This window comes from Numenius arquata, chromosome 10 (genome assembly GCF_964106895.1).
Source record: "Numenius arquata chromosome 10, bNumArq3.hap1.1, whole genome shotgun sequence".
Classification (NCBI taxonomy): Eukaryota; Metazoa; Chordata; class Aves; order Charadriiformes; family Scolopacidae; genus Numenius; species Numenius arquata.
The window spans coordinates 27,278,786-27,296,641 of record NC_133585.1 but is presented as its reverse complement, the minus strand read 5'-3'; the positions used below and the strand labels follow the sequence as shown (position 1 = coordinate 27,296,641).

The 17,856-nt window shown below is 36.3% G+C and overlaps 1 protein-coding gene across 1 annotated transcript in view; it reads right to left on the bottom strand.

Moving 5' to 3' along the window:
• The window catches only part of TTC29 (tetratricopeptide repeat domain 29), a 131,737-nt gene that overhangs the window by 89,280 nt on the left and 24,601 nt on the right, over positions 1 to 17,856 (bottom strand). The window contains exon 5 of the mRNA XM_074154874.1: positions 11,066 to 11,251. Within this exon, the coding sequence (XP_074010975.1) occupies positions 11,066 to 11,251 (186 nt within the window). The remainder of the gene's footprint in view (positions 1 to 11,065; positions 11,252 to 17,856) is intronic.

Sequence of the window (17,856 nt, the reverse complement as noted above, 5' to 3'; positions counted from 1 at the left end):
CAGTTCTGTTTTTCAGGGCTTGAGGGTTTTTTTTAGCTCAATGGAACCAAATGAAAACATGCTGTATTACTATTTAATCTCAAAGAGTAATATGATCATTATCTTTTAAATACAGAAAGTGACACTGAAGCAGATTAGTTTCACTAAATTACTTTTTTTGCTAACACATCAAATGCTTGCCTCAGTTTAAATAATTTTTTTTGTAGTTATTACATTTTATTCAGATTCGGACTCATTCTTCTTACTTTTCACAGCTTCCAATAATAAATTTAATAACAGAGGCAATGCTCCAGCACTGTCTGTTGTGCAGATAATCTACTTCAGGATGCTTTGAGTAGCAGGTTGGACTAATGACCTGCTGAGGTCCCTTCCAACTTGAATTATCCTATGATCCCCTGAAGAGTAAGATATATTTTTATTAGTAGCTTCATAATATTTGTTTTACCTATGACTTCTACACATTATTGATAATGGCTGAGGACATGCAACCCCATCAGCTCTCAGTCCCACTGAGAGGGCACCTCTGGAAACAGCACCTCCTTTATCAATTACTAAAAGGAAACACTGCCTCCAGGAAAGTTTATGACGACAACTGCCAGTTCAGCTGAAGTAGTCCAAGACCCTGCAAAGCTTTGAAGCAAAAAAAAAAAAAAAAATCTGTTAGCGAGCGGGCAGCTTTGAATGAAGCTTCATCTCAGTACTACTCATTAAGCAGTAAATAATTAAAATACCCTGGAAAAGACAGGTAAAATACAAGCAGCAATGTCAGTAATAGACATGAAAGAGAAGAGAGGGAAAAAGAATTTAAAAAAGCAAAGAAATAATTCATTTGAAGTTTTAATAAAGTTTCATTTGCAGTCTAGTTTAAAGATATATCAGACTTTAGGGATGTAACCTAATTACATTTTTATTCTAAGTTCTACTCAAAGACCTTGGACTTTGAATCTTTAACACAGATCAAACAGTGTAATTTACTCATGGTTATCAATACTTTAAAAAGATCTCTTCATTAAATGTCATAGTCTTATGAACATGCACATAAAGCAAACAGAGCAACACTTGATACTAAAAACATTAAGAAAAAATATAATTCTTACAGACGTGTATATAAACAATTCACTTGAGTGCTAGACATTATATTCAAGTGTACATAAAATGTTCTCTAAAATACTTCTGATACAATATCTTTCACAGTTCAATGTAAACAACAGCAATACCTTTTCAGTAATTTTACTTGTTTGAAAATGAACTTTACAATCACCAAATACTTAAGAACACAAACTAATTTAAGGTTTTATTTTTCTTGCATATGTCAAAACTTTTAAGGAAAATGCAAATTACAAAGTTTAAAATTAGCACTATTGCACTGCTGTGAATATTTTGAAGAGCTTCTCATCACAAAGTAAGAAAACAGACCTGGCCTCAGATGTTATATCAGAACGGAAAGATTCTGCATTTGAAGAATGAGGCTAGGAAAGAGACAGTGAAGGTGAAAGGGTTAAGGAGGCTTTTGGCAAACCTGCTTACTTTTTCCTAGTGTAAAGAATATTATTACTTCCCTGTGCTTAATACTAAACTTTGATTTAAATCCACTGGAGGAAAAGCACGAAGAAAGTTTTTCATTTTCACGGTATTTATTTTCAGAAGTGAAAATAAAAACCCCATGGAATTCTTTTATTCAAAACATCATCATTGCCTACCAACATCTTTTAAAAAAACAAGAATAAAAAAATATTATATAAATATTTTTTATTAACTCAACAGCTCCTTTTTGGTTGCATGTTCAGAAGCTTCTTTCAGACTTTCTTAAGAGTATACTAATTTAAGCTGAAAACACACCCAATATCTATAACATCAGTCCATTACAGTACCTGCTAGTTCAATATCAGTAACAACCCTGTAATAATAGGATGTAGTTTATGGGGGAACTTCACTCTGCATGAGTTCAATTATTTAATAAACCTTTAAAATCTGTCCTCCCCAAGAATCTATCTGGATTTATGGCTGCTTCCGTCTGCCACTGACTGACAAGAGAAAAGCATCATATCTGAAGACTTTATCTCCTAACAATTTGCTGCTTAAACTTTTAAAATTATGCTCTACAATCAAGTTTTTCCGAGCTAACTTATGTATTTAATTCTTAGCAACCAAAAAAACCCAATATAACTGCTTTGTGAGATAGTTTAAGTGCAGAAAAAAAACAAAGAAGAGTTAGCTCAATGACTCAAACAATGACTGGGAAGTGTTTTAAATGGTCAAACTGGATAGGCAAAATTGCGTGTCCCATTAAGGAAACACTTCTTTCTGTCTCTAAAGTTCCCTGATGCCTAGCTGTGATTATTTACTCCAAACAACTTTTTCAGAAAAAGGAGTGTAGCAATAGTTCAGACCTGAAAACTTACTCACGTCTCCAAATCCTGTATCTCTGGCTACATATACCTGTTGCTAAATTGTGTCTTTAAGTTTATGCAGAGGCCTATACTTAAAAATTCCACACTACGAAAAATCCCATTATAAAAAGAAAGAAAACTATGAGGCTAATGTTTTATCAAAAATCACAAACTTATCTGGGTATAATTTTAAACCAAAAGAAGTTGCTTACAAAAGGAATCTCTAACACAGACACAAGGACAGATGGAGCCAGAAAGGTACTGGTAGCTATTAGTTGGTAATTTGAGTTGCTTTTGTTCCTGAAGAGAGAAATGGGATCCATTTTTATGTTGCTTTCTTCCAGTGTCAGACCTGCGCTTGTGAATACAACAATACAGAATACAGAATATTTTTGGTTGGATGGGACCTTTGAGATCATCGAGTCCAACCAACAAAAAAAAAAAAAAAACAACAAACCACAAACCCAAAAAATCCAAGAACACCAAAACCAAACCAAAACAAACGCCCACAACCACCCCACCCACAGACACAAACCAACAGTCTCAGGCACTAGAGCATGCCCTGAAGTGCCATGTCTACACGTTTCTTAAATACCTCCAGGGATGGCGACTCCACCACCTCCCTGGGCAGGCTGTCCCAGGGCCTGACCACCCTCTCAGGAAAGTCATTCTTCCCAATATCTAATCTAAACCTCCCCTGCCCCAACTTCAGACCATTTCCTCTGCTCCTGTCATTATTCCCTTGGGAGAAGAGGCCAACACCCACCTCTCTACACCCTCCTTTCAGGGAGCTGTAGAGGGCAATGAGGTCCCCCCTCAGCCTCCTCTTCTCCAAACTAAACATGCCCAGTTCCCTCAGCCTCTCCTCCTATGACTTGTTCTCCAGACCCCTCACCAGATTCGTGGCTCTCCTCTGGACACGCTCCAGCAGCTCAATGTCCTTCCTGTAGTGAGGGGCCCAGAACTGAACACAGCACTCATGGTGAGGCCTCACCAGTGCCCAGTACAGAGGCACCATCACTGCCCTACTCCTGCTGGCCACGTTGTTCCTGAGACAGCCCAGGATGCCGTAGGCCTTCTTGGCCACCTGGGCACACTGCTAGCTCATGTTAAGCCAGCTGTCCACTAACACCCCCAGGTCCTTTTCTGCCGGGCAGCTTTCCAGCCACCCTTCCCCAAGCCTGTAGCGCTGCCTGGGGCTGTTGTGACCGAAATGCAGGACCCGGCACTTGGCCTTATTAAACCTCATCTCATTAGCCTTGGCCCATTGATCCAACCTGTCCAGATCCCTCTGTAGAGCCTTCCGACCCTCAAGCAGATCAACACTCCCACCTAGTTTGGTGTCATCTGCAAATGACATAAAATACGGAGACCTCTAGATGGTATACACCTTACAGTGGAAACATAACAACATTAAACAGGCAGGTTGGATAGCTCAAATGCAACAATACTGTTACCAGTAACAGCTCTGCACTCCACAGATAGTAAAGAAGTTGTTTATCACTCTTCACAAATGTCCCACTGGTTTGTTCTATTTACCAGCTGTTTCTAATTTGGCAATCAGATTGTAAAGCAGAACTTTTCATTTCTACATTATACACCACAATGAGGGAATGCTATTTAAGTGGGCTTGGCAGGCTTGCAACACAGACACCAGTATAATGTCCTATTAACATAGAAGGTGGATGTGGGCCATCCATCCAACAGGTGAATGTTATTCTGGCTATACTTAGAAATCTCCTAGCAAAAAGCAGAGAAAAACATATGAAATTTCATAAGCAATTTTAACTTTCGCGTTTTTAAACCTTTTTAGTACTTCATTTTGCAATATTAACATTCTCTTTTTTTTTTTTTTTTATATCTGCCTATAAATTATTTCTGCCTGAAGGCAAACCAGTTGGGGAACTTCTGCTTAAACGTGCATATTTCCTCTGCATAGATACTCAAGAATGTATGCTGAGTTTCTCTGAATTATTTATACATTACAGCTTTTAATTGAAAAACACTTGCCATAAACAATTCAAAATACAAAATCAACAATTTCTTACCAATGGATTAAATAGGATCTGCTAAGAAAATAATCAGTTTTGACTTATGTTCCAAAACAAAATGATGACATTATGAACTGCCTTTAAGTTGTCGCTTACCAAAGCGATCTAGTAATTAATACTTCAGCTTCAGAAGCTTGAATCAAATGCCCAAATTCAATAGGAATCTTTCCATCAACTTCTACATTGCCTTGATTAAAAACTTGAATTTCAACAGTATGGTTAAACAATAGGTATGAACCTACCCCTCGGTCTTAATCCACATTTCAAAAATCTTTAAGAATCCTGTGAGTTGCTTCCCCCCCCCCCCGCCCCGCAAATTAATTAAATTTATTTACAAATCCCTTGTGTTCAGTAGGCCTTTCAACCACAGAAGTCTATATCAAATTCTAACATATGAAATACTGTATTTTATTCATGATTATAGATAGGTATAATTATACCTTTCATAAATTATGTCCAATTTATTAATATTTTTGGGGTGGGTGCAGAGGGATCAAAAGTGATCAACTCTGGAATAACATTGCTCTGACTGAAAAGAAACAGGAGCTTAACATTTTTTATAATCAGAGCAGAACTGGATTAAGACTGAATGCTTAAAAACCCTCCATTAATTTGCAGAATATAGCAGATTTTTTGAAATGTCTAGGTTTATTTTAGAAAGGACTAAGGAGACCTTGATCAGGAATTCTTTAAGACTTGCAATGTAGAAAGCATACAAAGACAGACAAACCTGGGTTTACGGATTAGCTGTATCTTATAGGAATCAGCACTGAGATATCTAACATGGCAATTTGCTTTGCATTCTGTCCCTTTCTCTTACTAGTTCTGCCAGCCTTTAGTCTTTCTGGTTTGTAAGCATTTCAGAAAAAGTATTACTTCCACTTTTGTTGATCCTTATGTGCTAGCAGAATATAAATCTGATGACTAATTCAAAGTCATCACTGCATTGAGACTGACTGTGTAATTTTCACACATCTCTCAGATCTCATACCAGGAGATACACAGTTTCTGGCATGGCACTGATTTACATTTGGAATTTGTTGTTTTATTTGAAGTTTTATTCATTGGACACTACTGCGATACTTATATGCTTTCTCAAAACTAGTTATTTAAACGTATCCAGAAATGTTTCCAAGCACTGCAACCAACAGGTACGGAAATGTGCGTCAAACCTAGTAAACTCTGTTATCCTTCAAAACAGTGTGGCTGCTTCCAAACTGTCTCTTAGGAAAAGTCCCTGCAACGCTCCTAATTACCAAACTGTGCCCATGACTAATTGCAGTGCAGGAAAGTCCAAGTTAGCATAAGCTAAAAGCACATGCAGGACTATTAACACCATTCTAGCACTAACCTGTGCTCCAATGACCATAGACATCCCCATTCACTGCTTAATTTACTCATCCAGGAAAGCAACCACAGCCTGTGAATGTCTACCTTTGCCACTAACGTCTGAAAGGTAAGCGTTAAGATCCTTGCATCATACGAGGGTGGGAGGATAGATATTTATAAGAAGATTGTAGCGATGATGTTTTTGTTGCTGCCTCCAGAGTTCTCGATGTCACTCTTCCTGCTCCACTGTCCCACACACAATGTACCACTAACCTATCTTTTTGTAAGAGTGTGCCTTAAGGAAAGAACAGTCATGCATTTCTATTTGAAAAAAAAACCATCAAATATGTTAATTAGTTATCTTTAAGCTTCTCTAACACATGCAGAATTGCTTGACACTAAGATTGAAATGTTGGTATCTGAAGTACTGGCTTTAAAGCACTGGCTATATTTGAGTGTGTGTATACATATAGATGTCTGTATATAGATGTGTATGTACATACACATTTATATACACACATATTTATCAAACACCTGTATTACTTGCAATGGCCTTGACAGTTGTTTTTAGAACAAGTATGCTTTCAGATTTCAGTTTTTATTATGCTTTTGAATAATACAGAAATATATCTAATTTTGTTACAAGCTATTGAAGTAAATAACTCCTGCACATACAAATTCCTTGTTTCCCTTGACTGTTTTTGTTACTGATGTAAGTTACCTGAAACTTTGGGATGTATATTTTTAAGGTCTACATAATTTCAAGCATGATAGATGTCAACCATTTAACACAAAACAAAAAGCACTCAAACATTGTTATGATGAGCGCTAGCAGTGTAAGAACCTATACAAACTAGCACTAGCCATTACGTTTATCAATACACTCAGACTGTGTTTCTGCTCCAAGACACAACAGTGTAAGTCTCAAGTTCACAATTAACTTTAGCAGAATTCACACTAATATAATAGAACTATCACAGACTATGATAATCTTCTTACTCTCTGATAGGAAGAAAAATGCACACATTTATAATGACTGAGAATATCCCTGTAGTTTGAATGTGTTTTTAGAAGTAAAAATATGTTTTTAAATTAATTTTCCTTAACTAGGATTCTGTAAGAAAGCCTGTGCTTACTTGGATGATAAGTAATGCTGGATTTAATGCAAGAAAAAAATATTCAAATACGACATTGCTTTTTCACTGTGTATAAAGTGACAACATATTTAAAAGCTGTATGAGAAAGTGATAAAATGGCTAGTAACTGAACTAATAAAAAAATTTATCATCAGCCTCCTGAGGCAAGACAAACTATAGGGTGAGTAATTGAAATTACTAATTGAATGGGATCATAACCTGAACACACTCACAATAATCAATGAGTAGCACCTTGTTTGGTTAACTTGTAAACAGAGACTTTATTTTACAAACAGAGTTTTTTTAAAAGAGGAGGTTAAAAATCTCATTCTGCAAAGAACTGCGACTAAAATCATGTTTGCTCCAAGTAGAATGTTCCATTTGTGTTTGTAGCAGGCTACTCTATTATTATTGTTTTCTTTCCCTTACGTACTGACAGCCGCTATTTGGATCGCCTGCATCCAAATATCATGACTGAAGTCTACACTGCCAACACCTCAAATATTTATCTTTGAAGATTAATGAACATCAGATTATATCCAGTCTTTAGGACAGGGACCAGGCTGAAAGTCAAAGAACTTTAAATTTGATTACGCAAAAATTACTCAGCAAATTTATTGATTTGCTTCCAAGGCAAACAACAATCTTTGCAAGTATATGCTCAACTTTATACTGCCAAGCAATCAGTCCTAAGCATACATAGACAGCTTCCATGCACAAGTCATCAAAAATACACTATTGGGTGACAGAACTGAAAACAACAGGTACAAGATTTTGTCATCTAAAAGGATGCACACATCAATGTCTTTAAGACTAGCTTCTCATTCCTGTAAATTCTCCTGTCTTCCTGGCTGCAGTATTAATCAATGGAGTTAATACAGATATGATGATTTAAATCAAAGTATCCTGTAAATGTTAGGCATCATTCACATACTCACACACATCCCTGTAATTATATAGGTACGTGTACATATTCATATGTATATGTGCACACGTACATGCCTATACATGCGTATCCATTCCTGTATATATGTATATAACCCCACAGGAAGTAGGCATCCGACTCATTCAGTTTGCAAACAAATTAGATTACAGCATTATAAATAAATAACAAAAAAAAAAGATGATTTAATTTACAAGCCACATCTATCAGCATGTTTAGAATTTTACTTATTAATATACATGCAATTTTATACAATGCCAACTCAACATCTGTTCTTACACTTTTTCTGTAATCAGAACTTGTTATTTAATTTTTCACCTGCTGAAAATAAAAAGTGCATGGAATACATTTGCTGCCTTTTTCTCAGTAGTCCCTCAAAGCAAAGCCTACACTTACTCTCTCAGCTTCTTCATTTTTTCACTTCTCTCTATGGAAATAAAATATTTGCAAGAGACGGACCCTACAGATTCAGGGGAGCTTTACCCTGGGCAGTGAAAATGCACCTTGCTTTATATCTCCTTACCAATATTAATAAGAATCCTCTCTTCTGGAAGTTTCTAATATTTTACTGCAGGAAAATGAAATTTCCCCTCCTCGGAGCACCTCAAAGTATATTTCATAATTTTACTTATGTGCTTTTGTAATGGGCTTAAAGATACTTAAGTATTCAACAACTTTCACTTAACACATCATAAAAGTAGGAAATGTTAAAGTTTTTTTAGGCAGTGGTTTGATAACAGTAGTGAGTCACGCTCTATATCAGCCTTTGAAGCTACAAATAGATAGGGATGTTTGCTTTTAGGCACCTTCTTATAATTTTACTTTTTAGTAACTAAAGGAGCAAGTGAAAAGGTTGCAAAATATCCAGCAACTTCAATCATTTTATTCTTCTGAGTATCAGACAGATAACCTAATTAAGCATTTTTCGCTCAAAATTAAAATGACATGGTTGTGACTAGCTAGGCTTTAAGCAAGTGCTATCTTATCTGCTTGGAAACTGGATTTAGCTTAACTCCAATTCCTGGAACAATACTGGAATAAATAGTCAAACAGATTATTCCCAAGCATTTAGAGAAAATATTATAGCCAAAACATCAAGAGCAAACATCAACCACCAATATTCTATTTAAGTTAGTAAATTCTTTCTCACTGTCATATAATTCTGTTGTAAAGCACGAGGGAAGCATAGTTCACCTGCAACAATTGTTAGGTAAGTGCAAATTGGTTAGGAAATGCCATATAGCCATTGGTTATCAGTAGTTCACTGTCAGTATTGAGAAAGATACTCAGTGAGGTTCCACAGGTGCCTGTCCTAGGTCCAGTTTACTATTTAGTATTTTCATTTCTGAATTACAGGATAGAAAAATGCTTTTTAAATGTTCAAATGATACCAAATTAGGAAGAAGAGAAAGCATGTTGAAGGACAATTTCAGAATTCGAAACAATCTTGACAATTTCTAGTAAGCACCTACAAAACACAGGATGCTACTCAGTGCAAAAAGAAGGAACATATTGCATTAGGCAGAACTAAGTGGTGATCCCAGAATGGTGAACAGAAGAGCTGGTTAACAGTTCTTCAGAAAAGAATTTAGAGATTACTGAAGACCATGAACTGAGTATGAGTATGCAATGTATGCTAAAACAGATGATGTAGATGTCATACCTAAAAATACAAATAAAAACACAACTTGTAAGAAAAGTAATCCTCCTATTTTATTGATCGTTGGAGTGAAGTTAAATTTTAAGACTGAATCCAGCTCTGGGTGTTGCAGGCAAGAAAGATGGCAACAGTTCAGGGGAAAACAGTGTTAATGACCAGCAGTCTAGAAAACATGAGGAAATATTGAAAAAGGTGTGATGTTTCAGCTTTAGGAGAACATGGGGAAAAAACAGGACAATAACCTTTTAATAAAAAAAAAAAAGGCCACAGGTTTTATGCTTTATGTCCATTTTTTTTCTGGGAAATCCGGACATTTTTCAGAACATATCCATTCTGTCATATATTTACTGGAATTATACTATTTCCACAAAATATTTCAATTTCCGTGAATCTTCATTTTTCTCAGAAAAGCCATTCTATTTGAGAAACCAGCCACAAACTGAGCTCAAAGTTGGAATGGTTTCAACCCACAAAGTCAAACTTAAAAACAAAAATGTAATGACTACACAAATCACATACTTGAAGCAATGGCTAGGCATCCAGTACACTTAGGAATTACAACTGGAAGACAGATTTTATTCAGTTAAGGCTTGAGGCTCACTCATTGCTTGTCTTCTCACCATGAAAGGATTTTATACAAACATAGGAGAACACCTTTTTTATACCTAGAATTCTATACACACACAAACCTCTCTGCCATGAAAGGTAATGTATGTTTTTAAATATAGAAACAAAGTTCATCTTGATAAAAGAAAGTAATATTTTTTACAGTGAAAACAATCATTCACTGGAACAGCCTCCTCAGGGATGCGGTAGAGTCCCCATCACTGGAGGTTTTCAAGATGTGATTGGACAAGGTGCTAAAATAATGTCATCTAGGCTCCCCTTCCCACAAACGGTTGGGCCAGATGATCTTTCAAGATGCCTTCCAGCTTGGCCTGGTCTTACTCAAAGACTCCCACTCTGAGGATAAAGATACATGAATGGAGAAGTGGCGCATGTGGCAAGGTATAAATCTGAAGAAAAATACCAATGTGGCAGTCACATACAGACAAACGATTTCATTTTCAGTCAAGAGAATCAGAAGGTAGTTTTTAAAAAGAACACAAATATATAGGATCTTTTATCCAAGTGTAAATTAGAGGCAGGATTAAACTGAATTGTATCTTCATACCTCTTTTAAATCTACCCAGATTGTGTAACTACAGATGCCCTCCTACCCAAACACCTATAGCCTGAGGCAGCATTACCAGTCTCTTCTCTAAAACAAGCAAAAGGAAATAAGGTCAAATCCAAATAACCTTTGTGCTAAACAAATGCTTCTGACTGAGTACTTTCAACTGTAGATGGAATGTCAGAGGAAACAGGTCTGTGAATAATTATAGACTTCTCTGCTGCTCCAAAAATTAATATTGCAACAGTTTTAAAACTTCTTTTAAATTATGGTAGCAAAACAATTTTATATTGAAATACTGTGCCTTGTGATGAAAGACAAATTGCCAAATATGACTGTCTCAACGCTGATACCATGTAGCTTTATGATCTCGGTGACTTACCTTGTTCTTCACAGATGAGGCCCATATTTGCGTGTGCTTGTGCCTCTCTTTTCCCACCATCAATTTTTACTAGTTGAGCAGTGTTAAAGCACTGCTCATAAAAGTAATTACTTAACCATTTGTCCTCAGGGTCATTGAAACAGTAGGCCAAGTTAAGTTGGTTATCGTACACCTCCTCATAGTGCCCTTTAAAAACAAAAATTACAATAAAAATGTTAGATTATCATCAGCTTTCAGAAATCTTACATATTGAAGCAAAATACATTTACATATGTCAATATACATATATCTTACATATACAGCAATAACTATATAAAGAAAATGAAGAGCTATTTATATTTCCACCACTCAAGTACCACCAAGTTCTCCTACATGTCCGCTCCAAGAAACAGGATAAGGAGAAAATTATAACCTTACAAACTAGGCAGAGTTGAAAAGTTATCTTAGCAAAACCACAATAAATTGCTCTCATTTCTGTGTGCAAAACCGAAATTCCATTCAGTGAAACATGTAAAATCCGGAGAAGGCTCTGACTAGTCAAAAGAGAGAAGCTAGATTGAGCAAAAAGAACACACAGTCACTGCTGGAGAAGCGTTTGTCTGAGCCTCTGAGACCTGAAAAGGCACCGGGAACTTGCAAAACAGGTCTAAGGTAGCAACTGCTGTGAGGTAGATAAAGAACCAAGCAAAACACTGCAAACACAATCCATTAATTCATACCATTTTAGTGTTGTTCAAAGCAAGGCTAACAAGAAAGTTTTCACATATATTCCCATTTTTACTACCTTATCACTCTTCGAAACGAAGGACAAATTGAAGTCTCACACCTTGCCCTGAAAAAGACAGTTCACCAACATATTGTTCTCAGAACAAACGTGGAAAGCAGGGGAGACTCAAAGTCGCAGATCTCCTTTATGATCTGAAGAAAACCCGCACCTAGGTCCCATTCTTTATCATCTCAGACAGCTAAATGAACGCACTATATCCCCAAAATTTATAAAGCATTACAAAATTATCAAATATATTATTCACAATTTAAAATTGCAGAACAAGAGCTTCTACAGAGTTATTTCTCTCAGAAAAGCACCTTTAAAATAAAAATCCACAAGAAATCCTCTTTGGATTATTCCAAAACTGTATTAATTTGGAGTAAAGATCTAAAAATTACCTGACAACTCTTATCATACTGCTTCTCCCTAAGGGGAATTTGAAATATAGATTGTTCAGCATCACGTAGGGGATATATGAGATAAAGTACAGCACGAACCTATATGTTTCACAGATAAATTTATTGCTGGCTAAACTAAATGAATTTTCTTTTCAAATTCTGCTCACGTCAGATGTGAATGGGAATAATAAGCTAAAATTCCATCGCAGTTTGGGTTGGCTACTTACTGTGTTTGTGGCTGTTAAATGAATGTAAGCTAAACAGCCAGTTCTTAAAAGAATTTTCATGTAGTTGGGTGAAGAAGGAGTTAAGAACCACAAGTCTTGCAGCAGGTAGGAGACTGTTTGGTTAAGCTAGATATGTGAACAGAACTGCTTTGCTTTCGGCAGTTCTGCAATTTGTAAGCTTTGCTCAACAAAGAGAGAAAAGGGGAAAAGAAAGAACAAAAACCCCACAAACCTCTTACTCCTGGGTATGGAGCACCACACAGAAATCAACTGGGGAAAATACCTAATTTCAATACAGGCAAGATCTCACTCAAAGCCCAGATCTTTTCTCATTTTAAAACCGTGATGCCATATCGAAACACTTTGATCAAAATATGCAGTTAATTTCTCTTCTTTTGTCATCTGCAGTAAGAATTGGGGAAAATCAAACTTTCAAAAAGGACTAATTTCTCAACTGTAAATTCTATCATATATGAGAGTCACTTGTATTGTTTGGAACAAACAGCAGCGATTACTCAAAGAAGTACGTTGAATGCACACTAAACCACACAAGAGAGTGTTTCCTCAGTCTCATCTCTAGTATGTTGTCTCAAAATTAAAAATGGCAAGTTACGTATAGTCTAATAGGACGCAATCCAAATCTCTCATTCTCTCTGTTGTCATGACTAACTCCTTTGACTTACAAACATCTTGATAAAAAAACTCTTCAGTGTGTTGCACAACACAGTAAGAGCTTTATTCTGTCTTCTGAAAGAATCCTGTTACCACCTAATCGTGTCTGCAGTCATCAAAAGGTTTATCTAGTATTTGATTCTCCTCCATTTTTACCTATCTTGGCCATTTTGGAGAACATTGGCTGAATGCTGCCTGCTTAAAATTTTCTGAAATCAAGCTGAAATGTTTTTTCCCCGTTCTTGAGCACTCCCTGGTTTCGCCTTTTGATTTACAAATTCATTTCTCTTCTTCAGTGGTCAACAATACTTTTTGTTGCTTTTGCTTTTTTATTGTTTTGCTTTCCTGTTTATTTTCTCAGAGTTTTTCCTCCATGGAGTGGTACCTTATATTTTTACCTTTTTAATAATTCCCATTAAAATAATAAAATTATTATTTTTTGAACCAGTTTGTTACATATATTTCCATTTCCTGTATTTAGATAACACCCCTTCCAAGAAATAAGAACGTTTCACAATCTCTTCAGAATCACCAAAATAGAAATACCCTAGAAATTACACCTAGATTATCATCCCATTATTTGTACGTAAGGTTTGATACCAAAACATCAGCTTAAGTTTAGAAATTTGGCTTTGAGTGGAATAATACTTCATGTATTTCTAATCAAGACAATCTTCATGGCTATGTGTTTTCATGCCTTTTGTTCCCCCTCAAGGCTAAAAAAAGTACCTCTTAGGTACCTCTTCTTCAGAATATCCGGAAGCGTACATCATATAAAACTTATTCATACATTAGAAATTAAGCCTATTTTAGTACAATAGCCTCATAAAATTCTCTGCAAATGATACTAGAATGGAAGTAACAGAAGTGGTTTGCAGATAATATATATATATCTGTACGCACACACATATATATATGTAAGCACATTTATACTAAGTGAGATAAAACAAGTCAAGACGCAGTTGGGATTCATGCAAACTAACTAATTTAGATATAGATATGGGTCCCTTTACTCTCACTGAAAAAAAGCGGGTACTTCTTTGCTGCGATTTATCTCATTGCAACTTAAACATCTATTGCAACATAAAGGAGCACTTTTAAAGATTATTTCAAAAGCAAAAGGCAGAGGTTCCCACGATGATTACAAGTACATAAACAAATAACCACATGAGCAAAGAAATACAAAACCTAATTATAACACTAACATAAAGATAACAATACACATTATATACAGATTGCAGCTAAGTGAAAATGAACTTAGAAGACACCAAAGGATCCATATATATGGTTACAATAACACAGTAAAGGGAAAAATAATTGGATTATCATTGGTGTAGGACACTAGATACAGATTTGCTGCCTTTGAAACCTTTCCTACAAAGTATCAAGGCACTAACGCTACATAAAATTACGCAAATAACTTCAGGTAGTGCCCTACAAATCTCAAGAGATGGTACTGACCTGAGGCGGACTATTGCTACTGCCACAGCTTTGATTGAATGAACTTTAATGTGACCCTCTGATGACTATCCTCTCGGTGAATAACAATGAAGTGCACAAAGACAACCATTTCTCTGTAATTGTCTCGGACAGTGACTGACCAGATATGCTGGTCATAAAATAAACCCCAAAAGATAGACTTCTAAAAGCCATATTGTCTTCTGGATTCAAAGTCTGATTTACAAATCAAGAAATGCATTGAGATTATTCTGACAGTGCTAAAGCTAGCATGTCAGACTTAGTAAAAGTGAACTTTTACCTCCCTAGGAGAAGAAAAATATTAGAATAGATAAATATACTCTTCTGTGAAATCTACCATAGGATCAGTTGTTAAAGCTTTGACCTCTCTGATTTTGTATAGTAAATTCTCTACAGCTGATAACAGAATACAGGCAGTTGTTCTTGTTAATGGAAAATAGAACTTGAACTCATTTTTAAAATACAGTCATCAGAAAGAAATTTTTCAACGTCCATTTATGTTTCAATATTTTCCACTCAAAAAATCACCAGTCAGTCATTTGCTCCTGCCAGATGAAGGCCATATGGAAACTTTTCAACAGCTAGTAACACTCGTCTTCCTGTTCAGTGAGTTGTTTTTAGTGAGTAAGACTTGATTATAACTGACCGTTCACTCTTGAAGACATATAAGGGAGTTGCCTAAGATCAAGTCACTAGGAGTCATTTTTTGATGTCAGAATGAGACCACATTAATAGTGGAAGTTTCATTTTTCTTTTGCCAGAGAGATCAACACCAGTGACTTAGTAGCAAGACAGCTGGTGATGTGAAGAATTCAAACAGGATGGAGGTTGTTGGGCCAAAAAGAAGCATGAACAGTAATAGAATACGGTGCTGCAACCAGTTATTTCCACCTGGATCCACACATAGCAAGGAATCTGTCCTATTTGCTTGCTCAGGACTATCATACCTCTACAGGTAGAGCACCGCCCAAATCATTCCTTTTTCCAGAAAGTTCATCCATAAGCTAAACTCACACACAAATGAAGAAAGGGTTGCTGTGGGGTAGCATGCTGACACCAACAAGTTTCAGGCAGAGCCTCTGTTTCCTAGATATCGCGAGGCAGGCTGTACACAGAGCACATCCCTCCCAAAACCACTAGGTACATAGAGGGTGATATTTTCATATATTCATAAGAAAGCACAATCTATAAAAAGGTACTAAGGAAATGGTCAGGATATAATTTTGCCAAGCAAGCATAAAGCTATCTAATGATAATGATATAAGGCAATTAACTGGTAATCTGGGACCAAATCTAAAGGATCTGGAAGCTCCAAGCCATTGCAGTGAAAACACACTACTGACATTTTCTAAGAAATGCTGCTTCTGTTGAAGCCAATGGTAGTTCTACAGTTGACTATATTTTGAGAAGTCTTGACTTCTTTCCTGGGCAGAATCACTTCACTTTTTATAAGATAATTACAAAAATAATAAACTCCTCCATCAGTCTCTAGCAACTACTGCATTTTTTCCTGTGATACAGTGCGAAGTAGAGAAGAACAAACCTGCTTCGAAAATAAGTGTTCTTTTTCCCATCCCCCAAAACCAAACAAAACTATACCTCCTCCAAGCAAATATTAAAAGAGGTTTTGGTATGTTTATCCTTTTTCTTTTTTATTGCATAATCTCCTTACATTTTTTTTCCCTAAAATAGCATGGGTAATATGGTTATTATAATGTTTCTAGCCCAGCCTAAGGTGTAAGTATGAAATCTTACAGAAAAGCTTTCCACTGTAAGATGCTAAACTGTTTTCAAGCTTAAGTACCTCAGAGAAAGAAAGATTTTCCAGTGCAAACACATCAAATACTCATGCTTTCTTCTTATACTTCATGAAAAGTCATCTTTTACAACAACAAATGATAACTCATACTGTCAAAAGTTTTCTTTACACTGAAGTGAGGAAAAAGGAGCCAAGTTAACATTTCCTTCTAATTCTGTATGTCTGATATTCTCTAGAACAAGTGTCAGCAGCCTGCAGCACATGCAGAGATTCAGCATTTAGCATAGAGCATACCACAAAGGTCGCATTGGGTCAGAAGCAGATGGAATCTGAAGCAGATGGAATCTGAAAGGCAACATCTTCCAGGTCTTAACTCCTACTCTCCACCAGCTGCCCTGATGATCAACTAAGACGCAGAGTCTTGTTTTACCTCAAACCAGGATGTTCATACCCAAGTATAGGGTCCATGCATTGGCTTTGGCACAGTGAACACAGTGATCTGCCACTATAGTTCTGACTGCTCAATGCACCTTGCAGTCACCGAACTGTGGTGTTTTCCCTGGTTTTGCTCCCCTGCTCTGGCAAAGTAGAGCCAATGGCAGAGATACTCCCTTTAATGTTCTCGAGCTGTAACTTGCCTTGCACCCCCTTCAACTTGTACAATACCACTCTAACAACCACTGATCATGTGAGCTCTTCAAAGCCTCTGCTAATCCTAAGTAAGAATTCAGTTAGGGTTCAAGCCTTCTTTTAATATGTAATAGGCATGTAATAGTATGTAATTCAATGAAGAGCAACACTTTTCAAGCCCTTCTGAAATAATACTGGGACAGATTACCTCTAATTTGACAAAACCCAAATTTGGCACACTATCACTGAGAGGCTGGCCTCAGTCTAAAACTGATGTTTTACAGTATAATCTGCATACTATAAATCTACATACTATAAATCATCTTCTGGTGGGCTCAGTGCTAACTAAAAGTATCTGCACAATACTTTGACAAGATGACTCAAAGAAGTGGCTTTGCCTAATAAGCATACAGACCCAACAAGTAAAATAGCAATAATAAAACAGACTGCAGCAGCCAAGTAGTTATTTAAAGAATCAGTTACATTCACGTGGTAAAACCTGTGCAAGTACCAGCTTAAGCTGTAAATAAGACAATTTAACTTTTAAATATTTTTATCTGAGGAACGGCAACATTAACATTACAATGAACTGTTCTCCCAGGCACAAATTGAACTGGGCAGTGTTCAAAAATTCCAAAATATAAGTAAAAGACTTGTTAGTTGGATCTCCTCTGTTCCTAATTCTTCCCCATAACCCACCCAAACATACAGAGATATGAAGTCAAATTTTGTCTGGTCTTAGACAGACAAAATGGACAAAAAGAATTCTATTCAATTGGCTCACCTCTGTAGAGTATGGTCATCATCTGTTCACAGGGCACCAGCAGCCAAAGGATATTTGGTTAACAACACTCAGT